The following is a 14,791-nucleotide window of genomic DNA, read 5'->3' on the forward strand; positions in this document are numbered from 1 at the left end:
TGCGGCAAAGCTGGGCCTACAACCCAAATTTGGTCTCCAGACTCCCATGCCACCTCTGGTTTTTAGCAACAATAGAAGTTTATCTACTTTTCACATTCAAGAATAGAATTCATGGTGATTTTAGTGCCTTTCCCCTGTTAAAGGTCACAGAGTAAACACCTACATTAAAGAAAGCATCTTACCTATAATGCCCTTCAAGTGGGAGCTGCACTGTGCCCTCATCTTCCATGGCTAACATACTTTGTTCTTCCTGGGAAGATAACATTCAAAGTAAGTACATTAAACTTGATAGTTCTCCATTTTACTTTAAAGAACAAGGATAAATTAATGTTTCACTAGCTTATTAACCCCAAGAACCTCTCCTTTGTTTTTATTTATTAATGTTAGCATGATTTCTTTTAATAAAACATCAGTTACCAAGAACACAAGTAATTAAGGGTGTGTTACCTCAAATGATATAATTTAAGTGTTAACAACAATCTTTTTCATGTCACTCAATGGAGAATCTGATTCATTTTCAAAAAGAGTTTTTATATGGATTTTTTTTATCTGTGAACTAAATTTACCATTATGTAATGAGGACTTCAAGATTTTGGACTACATTCCAGAATATTACCAAGGGAGTTTGTGGGATGTACTCCTCCATATATTTTTCAAGTAAGGGGAAGTAGTTTTCTTTTTGAGGTGATTGAAATGCAGGCTTGCCTAGAGGCTAGAGGAATGGACTAGGAGCCTTCTCAAGGGTCATCTTCACCTTTAAATCCCATGGTTGAAGTTTTCTGTTGCAATCATCATATTTTTCACTTTTCAACAAAAAAGGAAAATAGATCATTCTGAGGTAATAATCAAGAATAAGAATGCAATGAGGCTCCTAATGATGAAGGTATTTCCTTTCTCTGTTACATAAATGATCAGAGCTTTGAATCTATGATTCCCAGATAAAGTTAGCCTTAATGGCTACTATGAAATATAGTAAGTAGAATACTATGTTATATTTGGTATTGGGTATAAGAAAAAATTTAGACATTTCTAGGTTATGACTCAGAGTCCATGTGCCTGTCTGCAAAGGGGCCAACTAAATCGCCCAAGTTTGAAGAAACACTAAGGACTATTTAAAATCATTAAGATTGCGGACTTGGTCATCAAATCATCAGTTTTAAACTCTTGACCACAGTGGTAACTATTTCAGTTCTATTTGTTGCCAAGATGAAAGTGTCAAAGCTTGAATGTCTTAAAACTACTTTATGATGGATTTCATTCATGCTTTTTATGCTTACCACCAAAAATATATAATTATGCATTTATATTACTAGCAGACTTATCTCAGGGTAAATTATATTAGATTTGGTTCTTTTAAAAAAATTTTATTTAAAATTTTTTTTCCAATTACATGTAAAGATTTTTTTTGAGTTCTAAAATTTCCTCCCACCTTCCCTTCTCTTATCCCTCCGAAGGCCAGCAAGCAATCTGATCTAAGTTATACATTACATACATTTGGTTTTGAATCACCCTCAGGAATGTTGTGCATTTTAGACATAGTTTACTGGTCTTGGGAGATAGCTGGTTTGTAAAAAAAAAAAAAAAGGGCTATAGCATATACATTGTTCTGACCTATAATTCCATCATGGAGAATATGGAAGAATAGCAAATGTATCCTGCCAAAGTGGAAACTTAACACCTGTCACATGATGAGTAAAATAAAAGTGGAATGTATGACAACAAGAAAAGCATCAAGTGATTTCAAAAGTCATACTTCCATGGGAAATTAATTAAAGACTCAAATGCTGAAGGAACTTTTCCCAAATGAAATAGCTCTCTATATATTGCAGCACTTCTTTCCATGGTTCTCCAGTGAAGGATAAGCATTAGATGTGGTGCATTCTTTCTAACTCTGAATAAAATATCAAGTACTTCAGTGAGAAAAAAAAAAGTCTAAATTGTGCAGAGATGAGGTCATAGCTAACAATGGTCAGTCAACCTGACTATGGAGAACTGAGATCAAAGCTTTAAGAACAAGTATGTTTTTTCCCCCTTAGATGATTTTCCACTTTTCTCTCAAATTACTTTCAATAATTATTTTGCACTCTGTGGCTTGTTAGCATGCGTGGGCTTTATACAAGTCATAATTCCATCCAAACAAAAACTCATCACCTCTAAAGATAGCTTTTCCAAGTCATGCTTATCTGAAGAGAAAGGTGGCAGAGCATCGGCTGCTTTCAGTGCCAGAAGGAAGCTGGGTGGGCCTGCAGGAGCGCAGAGACGGCATGCTGCGTCCCTCAGGCATCTCAATAAGGAAACCAGGAAAAAAAAAGAGGCATGCTTCTTGGAAGGAGCATCTACTCAGACACAAGAGGTCACATGGATTGACCTCAAGGCAATCACCGCCCCAACTTATATCAACCTTATGGAAGAACAGACGTTAGAGGAAGCAGCCTTGCCATGCCATTCTGGGAATTCATGTTATGGGAAGGACTCAAAGGTAAAAATATGCTTTGCAATTAAGTCCTTGAATCACTTCAGTTACTAAGCCCTCTTTGATGGGGCTCAGCCACCTCATGCACAATCCCGTTCTATAGTGAATAGTAAGAGCTTTGGAGGGTGAGGTAGCTAGGTAGAGGAGTGGGTAGAGTGCTGGACCTAGAGGCAGGACAGACGAGGTCAAACACTGCCTCAGACACTGTATCACTTCATCCTCTCAACCTCGGTTATAAATTGGTGACAATAATAGTGCTAATCTCATCAGGTTGTTATGAAGATCAAATAAAATGTTATTAATTGATATTGAGGGGAAGGGAGAGAGGGAGGGAGAGAGAGAGAGCGAGAGAGAGGAGTTCTTTGCAAAACTTAAAAGCACTGTATAAATGGTAGCTCTTTTTTCAAGGATGTCTGAGTACTTGGCAAATATCACCAAGTGAATAATCACATTTAAAATAGATAGGACTAGGAGCTCAATGCAGTTTTCAGACTAAGGACAGATATTGGTATTCTTAATTAATTAATTATTTTTTTTGGGGGGGGAGCAATGAGGGTCAAGTGACTTGCCCAGAGTCACACAGCTAGTGTCAACTGTCTGAAGTCGGATTTGAACTCAGGTCCTCCTGAATCTAGGGGCTTTATCCACTTCTCCACCTACTGCCCCCAGATATTGGTATTTTGCAAAAAATAGGAACCTGAGAATAGTTGTGCTATACCCATCATCAATCAATCAACCAATTATTTCAACACATTTATAAAGCATAAAGAGGAGTTTTAAGAAATGTGAGCTCTATAGAACTCTGTTAAAGAGCTAACACTATAGTTATGGAAACAAAGCATATACACATGGTGCAAAGTGGTAAATTATAACTGCCCAATAAGCATCACTGACAAAAAGTGATCCAGAAGAAGGAAAAACTTGAGATGGAATAGTTAATGAAGGTTTTCACAAAGGAGGAGAGGTGAGATTCGAGCTAAACTGCAAAGGGTAAGTGGCATCTAGATAGTCATAGAATAAGGCATTTACTTTATGGTGGGTGGGGCAGGTGGTGGTGATGGTGGCAGGGATATAGGCTTACAAATGGGTTTATGTTGGAGAAGTAGAGGGAAATGAGATTGAAAGATGGGACTGTCAAGCTGGTGACTAACTTTGATGTGTGTGTGTGTGTGTGTGTGTGTGTGTGTGTGTGTTATTGTCTTTCTTTCCTTGTTCATTTCTTTATTACTGTATTCGTCAAATCTAAGTTACAGATAAGAATATATCTTCAGTGTCTTAGTTTCCTGAAAATGCTCTTTAAAAAAATGTCAACAGCTTTCCCTACCAAGGAGCAAACAGTTGTTTTAGAAAGAGCTCTGGAATTCTCATAAGTCTCCAACCAAGGGCCAGTTTCAGGTCCTGCATTGTCTTTAAGATGTGTGACCACGAGTAAATCTTTGCTTAAAATCTCAGCCCCAGTTTTATCCACTGTAAAATGTACTACTTACATCTCAGAACTGTTCTGATAATCCATGAATATTTGTGAAAGTACTTTGTAAACTGTAAAGTTCTAGATAAGTTTAAATTGTTATTGTTATTATTTTATAAATTGAGACTTTTTCTACACATACAAACAAACAAATCTATGGTCCTTATGATGCCCAAAACATAACTTCACCCTTGAGCAAATAAAAATCCTTATTTGACTGCTTATTAAATCAAAAACAAAAGTCTCAGTCACATTAAGATTGTGCAATGAGTAGAGCACTGGGCCTTGAGTCAGGTGGGCCAGAGATCAAATTTGGTCTCAGATACTTATTAGATATGTGACCCTGGGCAAATCACTTAATCTCTGTTTGCTTCAGTTTCTTTAACTGTAAAATGAGAGTAATAACAGCATGTATTTCATAGAGATGTTGTGAGGATAAAATGAGATACTATTTGTAAACCACTCAGAACAGTGCCTGGTATACAGTAGGTACTATATAAATGCTTATTCTATCTCTCTCCTTCCTAGGTTCTTATAGTTATGAAATTATAAATGAATTAAAGACTAAGTAAATGTAGCATTTGCAAGTTGGAAAGCAAACCTAGATCTAAAGCCTTCATAAATGCAAGACATTATTCTTGTTATTTCTATTAAGTTACTAAGGTATCATTAAGTACTACAGTTTAAAGCCCAGAAAAGCAAAACCAATCATTTCCAGATGGTAGAAGAAAAAGCAGCCTTAGTGGATTGGTAGCTAGCCTAAGAATCAGGAAGAGCTGGATTCACAGCATATGGGCTGTGTGAGCCTGAGCAAATCACCAAACCACTCAGTGCCCCAAGTGATTCTCTAAGACTAAATTGCAATGAAGGTTCAGGCTTGTTTTGGTAAAGAAAGTGCCTCACCCAGAGTACCTTGAGTGAGTACCTTGCAGCACTGATAAAATCACAGGTACAGTTTCCAAAAACGTACCATCTCAAAGCCACATTTTTCTCCCGATAACTTAAGAAAAAGCTTTGGATCAGACAAATTCAGAAAGACACAAGAAATCACAGATTAAGAAGCTTGTCCAGGATCTTTTGAAAATATGGACATTTATTGAGAATTCAAGAATTTTCAGACTGTTCTGAAAAGTCCTCCCAAAGGCCTCTATTTATGACAGTTAGGGAGGTTTCTACAAACAAGAGATTCTTTTCTAATTTTCAATTCCATTATTTCTCTTTTTTCATTAAACATTGCTTACTAGTCTCCACCTTTCCTGACCAAACCCTAGACTTGAGCTCATCCATCAAGCACTTAAACGTTCTCTACCTCGATGGATGAATCTGTAGGTTTTCCTATGTCTCTCTGCTGTGGGTGTTATGTCTCTCTGATAGACTGTAAATCTCTGTAGGACCTTGTCTTCTATTTCTTTTGTCTCTCATCTCATACTTCCATACATGGTGAATTATTCAACTGACTTATACTCAACACAAAACAGATGACTTTATAGCTTCCTCACACCTCAAATTCTAGGAAAAATAAGTCATTGAAATTTGTCTGAAGCGGACTCTCTAATCCACTTGGTCAAAAATGCAACTGCATTCTTCCTCATTAGTGGAATATATAAAGTCATTTCTATTGGATAGATATTAAGTCCTGAGAAATATTTAACTAGGGAGGGGTGTTGGTGCTCCAGACACATTTGGACATCCAGAATTTGATTCTTAAGTCTTTCATTTACACAGAGCAATGTGTAAAATGTCAGGGTTCCAATATTCATTTCTACCCTGATTATAATCCTTTCTTTCTAAAAACTGAAACATATGCATATGCATATGCATGAAGCACATGGAAATTTGGAACAGAAGCTCTGCGACCTTGGACTGGCCTGTGTAGCTATTTATTCTGCTTAGCTCATTATTGAATTTTAAGGTCAACCTAATGTTTTCTCAATGCCATGAGACCGGAAGTGTGCTACCAGGAGGAAAACCCTACAGGATAAAAGTACAGACTTGTAGCTATCATCAGAAGGACAAGAGGTGAACCTGCTTTAAATTCAAGTCTCAGGGAGCAGCTTAGATGTTACATTAGAGACATTCCTGAAATTTGCCATCTTGCCAGACTTTTCTACTGAAGTTGCTCTCCTAGTTCAGACTATCAGAGAAATGCGATGTTATGAAGAAAGCATTTTGACAACTCCCTTGATCCATTTATCATCTTATTGGACACTATGCTAGAAAACTGAATGATGGAATAGGAAAAACCCAGTAAGACACAATGAGTTCTCTTGACTGGCTTCATCCTGCTGTTGATACCATAAGCCTCCAGGAAGCCAAATGCTGAGGTCTGCTGGACAAAGTTGAAAATAAATCCATGGGAGTTTTTAGTCTAACCCTCCTACTCTCCATATTGACTGGACATTTTTAATATTTATTTCAAGCAGAAGAATGAACATTTCTATGCTTCTTTTGTTCTTTCCAACTGTCAGATGCATAATTATCCCTGCACTGGTCAGGAATTTATTTTGTGTTCAACAAGAGATTATTTCAACACTGTCACTGGCCTTATTTTTCTTCCTGTGTTATAGTTAAACAAAAGTATGTCCAAAACAGATTAGAGTTGGAAGGGACCTTAGAAGTCACCTAGGAGTAGTATAGCATAGTCAGTAAAGTATTGGATTTGGATTCAATACTAGACATGGTATCAAGAAGACCTTATTTTAAATCTGTTCTCTGACACTGACCAACCATGTGGCCATGAACAGGTAATCAACTTAACATACCTCTGTCTCAGTTTCTACATCTTTAAAATGTGTGTACCTTTAATACCTATATCACAGGATGGTTGTGAGTTTCATGTGAAATAATGTAAGCAAAGGATTATGCAAAGCTTAAAGCACCATAAAAATGTCAATTATAATCCAACCCCTTAATTTTATAGATGAGACCCAAACACATAAAATGATTTGGCTAAAATTTCACAACTAATAAATCAAAGAAGAGGGAATGAAATACAAGAAACCTAATGTTAATGGTTCAGATCAGAGGTAGGGGATCAGTTCTCCTTGGTAGCTCTGGGTTTTCTGTCTCTTACAGGCCCATATACTCCCCCGCCCCAATCTCAAACTTCTGCCAAAGTTCTATTTCAGTGTACACACGTGCAATTTGGACATTCCAAATCAATTGTATTTAGTTCTTTCAGAAAACAAATATCTCTATAAAATAAGACATTATTTTACTGTTTATAAAATTATTCTTCTTTTTGTTAAAATATACTCAGCAGCTAGGAATATTATACTGTTCTGTGTATTGTAAAAGGGTAGTTACAGAGCCCCTACTCTCAGGGAACTTAAAACCAGCAAGAAAGACATATGGAATTACATTCAAGGGGAAAACACTATAGAATGTCCAGTTGTAGTTTTATAAAATATATCACATGATGGTTTGGAATAGTGAAAATAGTAAGCATAAAGAAAAGATGAAAAATAAGACATTATGGTTTATCTGGTAGAGTGTAGAAGCTAGCCATATAGGGTTCTCATCATTTAAAGAGATCTAGATAAAGGAGGGAGGGGGTTTAGAATGTGCTCTGAATGAAGGAAGAACATTCTTTTGGAGTAACAAAATTTTGTTCTAGAATCTCATGGGGAATAAGTTTTTAAAAGTTGGAAAGGATGAGAGAAGAAAATGACCTTGGTAAGTTGGAAAGAGAGAAGGTTCAAGGTATAAGGCATGGCTTGAAAGGACAGTCATAGGTGGGTTAATTATATTCATGAAGCATTTATTATGGTTGTCTCACCAGAGGTGAAGAAATGTAGACATTCAATAGAAAATATAGACCAGGCAGTCACAGAAAATAAGATATTAGCTACTGCTTTGGTGTGTTTAATAATAAATGAAAGGTGGCAAAGGCTGGGAGAATCACATTCAGCAAGCTTTGTATGCAAACTTTTTGTTCAGTAACCTACTTGCAAATTGAATTCAACTAGAAAGCTGGAACTAAGAATAAATATAATTAATTAAATGAAGCTGACTCAATTCAACAAACATTTGATAGATTGTCTACTATGTTCAAGGTACTGTACTAGATCAAGTGGTACCAAGACAAAACCAAAATAGTTCTTGTTCTGAAGGAATTCATATTCCCCTTGAAAGGTGTTGCATTTAGAAAGGAAATACAACATGGACGAGGTAATTGGAGGCAAAGGATCAGGTGGCCCTTTAATCTCAAATGACAGTAACTTTGGCCTTCAAAAATATTTGTTTATTGTTTCCTAGCCCCTTTAGACTTAGTCTGTACTGAGCTCCACCTTGCCTTTTTTTGGGTATGTTGTCTAAAGTACAAACATACTAGAAATTAACTAAAACCAAGGAAAACAAGACAATTGGATACTGTACTTATAGGATCTTGCTCTTTTTTTAATATCTCAAACAAAATTTTAAAACACTGGCCTCTGTGGTGCACTTAGAAAGATACAGAACCAGTGATCATGCTGGAATTCAAGTGTGGCCTGGAGAAAATACTATTCAAAAATTATTTCTAGACCATTTACAAAAGATTAATATTCTCAGGCATTCTTTAGTACAGAATTATTTCATTATTCTAGGTCACCAAGAGTGGAGAGATTATTTGCAATAAAATTACCACAGGAGAAAGGTACAATAATCTAGTTCCATTGCTGAGAAACAGTTCTCCAGGAAACAATGGACAGAAACTCTTGATGAGTCTTTGCTGTCTAAATGGTAAAAGGCACTAGTTGTGGCTGAGCAAAATTGAAGACCATTAGAATAGTTTAAAGGAACATATCTATGGACATAGTATCACACTCAATGGTTGAAGCAAGTACAAATTCACTGTACTTCTCATAAAGAATAAATATAAAGACTAATTTCCAAGCTCTCACCAAATATTTTCTTTTAAATGTTAGCTTCACTTCTTTTTTTTTCTATTTTAAGTCAATGTGATTAACTAATGTGTCAAATATTTTACTAGTTAATCTTGTCATTTGCAAACTCTGTGGCTTCTGCATTATTTTATAACTGCCTAAATAGATATAAGAATAGCTCCCAAAATTTAGAAATGACAAAACAAGTAAAAGTAACCTTATCACATTGAAAGTGATGAATTATAGTGTAGGAGCACCAAAAAGTGACACATTTCTTTTAGAATGTGAAACAAAATGGGACAGAGAAATAGACCATGAAAATAATTAAGAACCTGTTTTTTTTTTAAAACAGATCAATTAAATCAACCTTCCATTATTTTGAAAAAGCAAGTTAAATCAACATTTCCCACTGTTCAGTATTTAAAGTAACCAAGGCCCAACTACATTTTTGCTGTAGTCTCTTGACCAAAACTTATTTCTTACATTCTAACAAAATGCCAGTAATGATTTGTTCCTTGCCCTCTTACATATTTAGCTGATTCAGTCTTTAAATTACACGTAGGGATTGGAAGACACTACAGTTCATTATCAGTTGTCTGCTATACTGAGGATAGGGATTTTTAAACCAATCATAGCACCTGAAGATTGTATATATAGATGTTCAAATTATCTTATGAATTCAATAGAATTTGTGACTTGGCTCACTTTATAAATAGAAGCTATCATTCCTTAAAATAGCCTCATATTTTCAGTGTGTCTGGGTTTAAACACATGCACTTTCTTTTTTTCTTTCCAAATGCCAGCTTTCTGGTGTCAACTTCCAAGCTCTCCATCCATCTAATTCACATCTGTCAGGATCAGTGATTACATAAAATGAAACAGGGTAATCTAGTTGTTTCAAAGAACTTTTGCTATTCAGGGCCAATGGCTGGGTGGGAAATGATGATTTTCATTACTAAAGAGAATTGAATTTTAAATTGAAAAAAAATCCAATACTGTTTTTCCTCTGACCTACCTCTTTTTCAGCATCTTCCAATTTCTTTTTCTTACTCTCAGGCATCAAATCATCCAACCAGCTTAATTCTCGTTTGGTAAAAAGTAAATCCATCAATTTCCTTACAAACACCAAAGCTAATACCTGTAGCAAACAGGGGCATAATTTCAAAGCATAGTAAACCTATTATATGAGCATATGCATTTAAAGGAAACATGCCAAATTACATTAAAATGTTTTATTTTGGTTGAATTAAAAATAAAACTAAATGTTAGTATAGCAGTATGTAGTACATATATCATCTGTACTGTGTTGTTTAGTACTTGAAATTACTCCTGGTACATAAGTAATACTTTTTTTTTTACAGTATTGTAGGCCTCAGTATGGAAATGTTGGGCATGTTATAATTATGATGGTGGAGAAAAAGTTTAAAATTCACATTTCTATTATGAATTAGGGCAAAGATAAACTTATTTTGCCCACCTCATTAAAATCTATGAACTATTTTGTATTTTTAATATCAACAGTAGAGACAAGGAACTCTTATGGATACTAACAATAATATTTCTATACAGTCATTTTTTGTGTCGAGTATCTCTTTTTAAGTTATGGAGTATTTGAGAAACTGAAATTCACTCAATTCCAAAATACTCCTTTCATTACTACAATTATATCTTAATGTCAAGTTTGGATGGTTTTTAAACATCTATTTTTCCTCCCAAATTTAATCCCTTCTCAATTATCCTCACTGTTATGGAGACAAAACTTGATGGGAAAATTGAAATTTACAGATAATCTAAACCCTAATTTTATTCTGTAGTTTTTGTTTGTTTTTTGTGAGGCAACTGGGGTTAAGTGACTTGCCCAGGGTCACACAGCTAGTAAGTGTTAAGTGTCTGAGCCAGATTTGAACTCAGGTCCTCCTGACTCCAGGGCCAGTGCTCTATCCACTGCGCCACCTAGCTGCTCCTAGTCTGTAGTTTTAGTCTACTATCTCACTGAAATGAATTGGTTTCAGTTTTACTGTATTTTCCTCTTCCCATCCTCTGAATGGAGGATCCAATAAAATATCCACATGCCAGATAACAGCTCCTTGTATAGAGGGAGCTAACAAGGAGATTTCATACCATCATGGGAAAGACAATGGCAGCTCTTGAAACTTTGATTATCCATAGGAGGCCAAGGCAGCTCATCTGAATGATGGTGAAGAGATGGACTTTTCGAAGGGGCACATGCCGTAGGTATATGAAATCTGGTTGGTGTTTTGCAGGCATCCAGAAAAGCTTTATTCTATCAAAGAACTGTAAGAGAAATTAAATTGTTTTGACTAATAATATGAAAGCAGAACCATATCGTCATAAATTGATGTTGCAGTCTTAACATTTTAGCTTCACCTGACGTTCTATTCACATTTTTTTCCACTTCATTTGAATATTAGGTCCCTCAAGTTTCCTGGTTTTTATGGAATGAAGTTATCCCTGTTCTCAGTCCCATGCTCTCATCTTAATAATAATGGAAAACTTAAAAATCTGATAACTACATTCCATTTTTATTAGGAGGTTGGATAAGACATCGGGGGGGATTCATTTATTTGATGAACTCATTCCCATCCATTTAGCTAAGACGTTCCTTGAGGAGAAGATGAATCACCACTATTACTATCATTTAAACAACAAATAATCACTGAAATCCTATTATGTACTTTGAGGACACTTCAGTGGAGGATAAACAAGAAGAATTTTTGGAATAATTTATTTTGAATACTTAAAAAAGTAATCCATCTTCATATCTGTGTGAAGCAAAATTCATAAAATAGAACCTTCCTTAAAAAGAGAGAGGGGGGAGAGTAAAATGAAATCACTTGCTTTATATATGAATGTCTCATAGAACTAATTTTTCCCAGAGAACCTTTCTCCAGTTGTGAAGCTGTATAATTGCATAAGTGTACCTTAGTGTGTGGGTGTTTGAATTGTTATTGTTTAAATGGCACATTTGCTTTACTTTGGGTTTTCAAAGTGTTGGAATGAATATAGAAGTGACTGTGCAGCTGAATACAGAAACAGTGTACGTGAGAACACTGTGATCTTGGTGTTTTTTCTACCACGTTTCAGAGTGAGAAGCCTAGATAATAAGTTTCTTAATATTGCCAAACAACCAGGTAACTTCTATAGAATCCTCCCACACTGAAGAAAACTATTTAACTTTTCCTTTGTTAATACTGGTACTTAACAAATGTTCAATGGCTAAAATTCAAGTAATAGTAACAATCTTTTAAAAATGATAAATATTGTATTTGTCTCTTTTTTGGTTTGCCTTTCCATTGCTCTACAATTACTAATGTTTGAAGTATGAGGCCTGGATGCTCCATCTCTATTTTCAACAAACTCTCCATGAAGGACTTTTTGTCCTGTTTCATTTGTTGCTCCTTAAAACTCATTAGATTTCTCTCCTAGGCCTTTGGGTAATGTTTTCCACAATTCTCATTTGAAAGATTCACACCCCAAAGAATTCCAAAACTTGACATTTTTGTTTAATTCTAAACCTCATGGGTACAAAATCATGTGAGCGGAATTAGGGGAAAAAATCTGTCGAAACCTATCAAAACTATTTTACTTTGTTTCTTAAACTTATGCTGCTGTATTTATGTGAGCCTGGGGCCTAATAATAAATACTTTTCACTTAGAGATGAAATTAGTGCTAGTGGAACTTTTGCCAAAGGCAAAAAAACAACAACAGCAAAACAAACAAACAAAACCTCTTCCAGGCACTTTTCCCTGATTGCCTTACAGAAGCCCAGAATCACTGGAAGTGCACTTTTCTGAGAGGAAAAGTTCTTGGAATGAATGAACTTTTGTGTGGGGAAATGGCATTACACAGCTTCTCTCATTAACACTGCTTGGAGGAATCAACTCCACCTAGCATCAGATGGGCCACCCCCACTGTCTTATCCCTTCGAAGGACACTTAAAAATCAACTCAAGATCTCCCTCTAATTGCACATGCTTTGTCTCAATGTTGAGCTCAGAGTCAAGATTCTCTCCTTCTTTTTGAGTGTCAGAAGCCGGTTCTTTACCCAAAAAGGGAGGCTTTGTGCTGGCCTAATGCCAAGAATGACTCTCACCCAACCTTTAGTCTTTTCTTTTCCATGTTTTCAATGTACAGACAAATGAGTGAAAGCAGAATAGGCTTGTCATAGGAAGAAAATACAGTTTATGTAGTTTCTTTATTCGACCTGAGATCAATTAAACTTCTCAATAAACTTATCCTAGAACAATAGATTCTCTTATTCTAAGAGCAATAAAATGCTTGGTTTGGATCTAATTCAGTTATGGAACCCATCAAGGATGTTCAAAGGCAAAGGAAAATATTAAGCATTGATAGTTTGCTCCCAACCTCTACACTATTAACAATATCTTTTTGCTTCCTCAGAAAATGCTCATTGTATTTCTTGTGCATGGAATCTGTTTCAGCCCACAGTGTTAATTTGCTGATGACAAACACAATTCTGGAGGACAATGATTCTTGTAAGCATGGGGATTAGATGTTGAGAGCTGGAAGGAATTATCAGAGGCTTTTTAGTCCAAACTTTTCTTTTTATAAATGAAGCAAGCTAAGATTCAGGGAGGTTAGTGACTGGCTAGAAGGATTCTACTTTGGCCTTTTTCAGTTGTGATAAATCATATCCAATTTAGGGAGGACTAGATGAGATACAGACTAGTGTTAATTCCTAAACTGGCTAGCTCATTGTCAGTAGAATCGACCATATATAGTACTTTGTAGAGGTCACTACGAGTTTTTTCTCATGACATACTTACCTGGATTCCCTTTAGAGATGAGGCACCCATGTAAAGAAATACCCCATAAAGCACTGGCATTGGAATAAACTGTAAAGGGAGGAAAATCAGAGCAGAGAGAATAACATTCAATTTATTATTTTTAGATATTCTGAAGTGTTATTTCATGTTTACCAAAGATATTCCTAATATGGCTAGAGTTGACAGAGAAAAATATATTGTAATATACATTATATATTATACATTACAATATATTTTTCAGAAAATTTGAGCTTTGTCTTTACAATTCTAAAATATCAAAATGAAAAGGAAAAAATGGAGTTAATATCTTGTTGCTTTTGTCAACACCAGGCTGGAAGCTTGTGAACTATTGCATTTTCTCCTTTTTATCCTGAAGTTTAGGCATCATCTCATTTACTATAGGATGCAACCATGTAGGCCAGTATAAAAATGTATAGAATTATTAAAATTATAATTCAAATAAAAATAATTTGGTTATATTCTTTAAGCTGTAGCCAATTGAAAAAGGTAACAGCTTAAAATCTAATGCATACATCCTGGAACTGTTCATTAAATTGTGAAGCAAATCAACTGTGACTTAAAGTTTTACAATGGGTAGAACTCCCCCTTTAAATATCAGAAAATGAATGCATGCATGGACAATTGCCAGGAAATAGGTTTACGGTGTATTAGAAGAGGAGATGGCAAATGTGACCATGGACAAGTCTCTGCTCATCTCAGTGCCTCTATGCAATGCTCAATATCATTAATTGGAATTATATCTGCCCGCTGAGAAGAAAATAGACCCTTTACTTAGTTTGAACCTGCATCATATTCAGGATATGTCAGATTTTTATTAAAAAAAATCAATGATGTCAGTCAGAAACAAAAAAAAGATCTTTTGCCAAGAACTTGATCATAGTTATACTTTTATTTAATTTAGCCATTTCAAGATGATGTTCATTTGTTTTCAGTCATGTCTGACTCCGTGACCCCATTTGGGTTTTTCTGGGCAAAGACTAGTAGTTTGTCATTTCCTTCTCCAGCTTATTTTACAAATGAGGAACTAAGGCAAACAGGGTTAAGCTACTTGCCTAGTGTCACACAACTAATAAGTGTCTGAGGCTGGATTTGAACTCATAAAGATGAATCTTCTTGATTCCAAGCCTAGTGCTTTATCCCCTGCATCACCTAGATG

At 35.5% G+C, this 14,791-nt stretch overlaps 1 protein-coding gene across 7 annotated transcripts in view; it reads right to left on the reverse strand.

Annotated features, from left to right (window-relative positions):
* SLC4A10 (solute carrier family 4 member 10) overlaps positions 1–14,791 on the reverse strand; it is a 373,536-nt gene that overhangs the window by 13,920 nt on the left and 344,825 nt on the right. For all 7 annotated transcript variants that reach the window (XM_043991252.1, XM_043991249.1, XM_043991250.1 and 4 more), the window contains 4 exons: positions 13,615–13,683; positions 10,928–11,101; positions 9,822–9,944; positions 183–250 (listed from right to left, as the gene is read on the reverse strand). In XM_043991252.1, the coding sequence (XP_043847187.1) occupies positions 183–250; positions 9,822–9,944; positions 10,928–11,101; positions 13,615–13,683 (434 nt within the window). The remainder of the gene's footprint in view (positions 1–182; positions 251–9,821; positions 9,945–10,927; positions 11,102–13,614; positions 13,684–14,791) is intronic.

Source organism: Dromiciops gliroides, chromosome 3 (genome assembly GCF_019393635.1).
Source record: "Dromiciops gliroides isolate mDroGli1 chromosome 3, mDroGli1.pri, whole genome shotgun sequence".
Taxonomy (NCBI): Eukaryota; Metazoa; Chordata; class Mammalia; order Microbiotheria; family Microbiotheriidae; genus Dromiciops; species Dromiciops gliroides.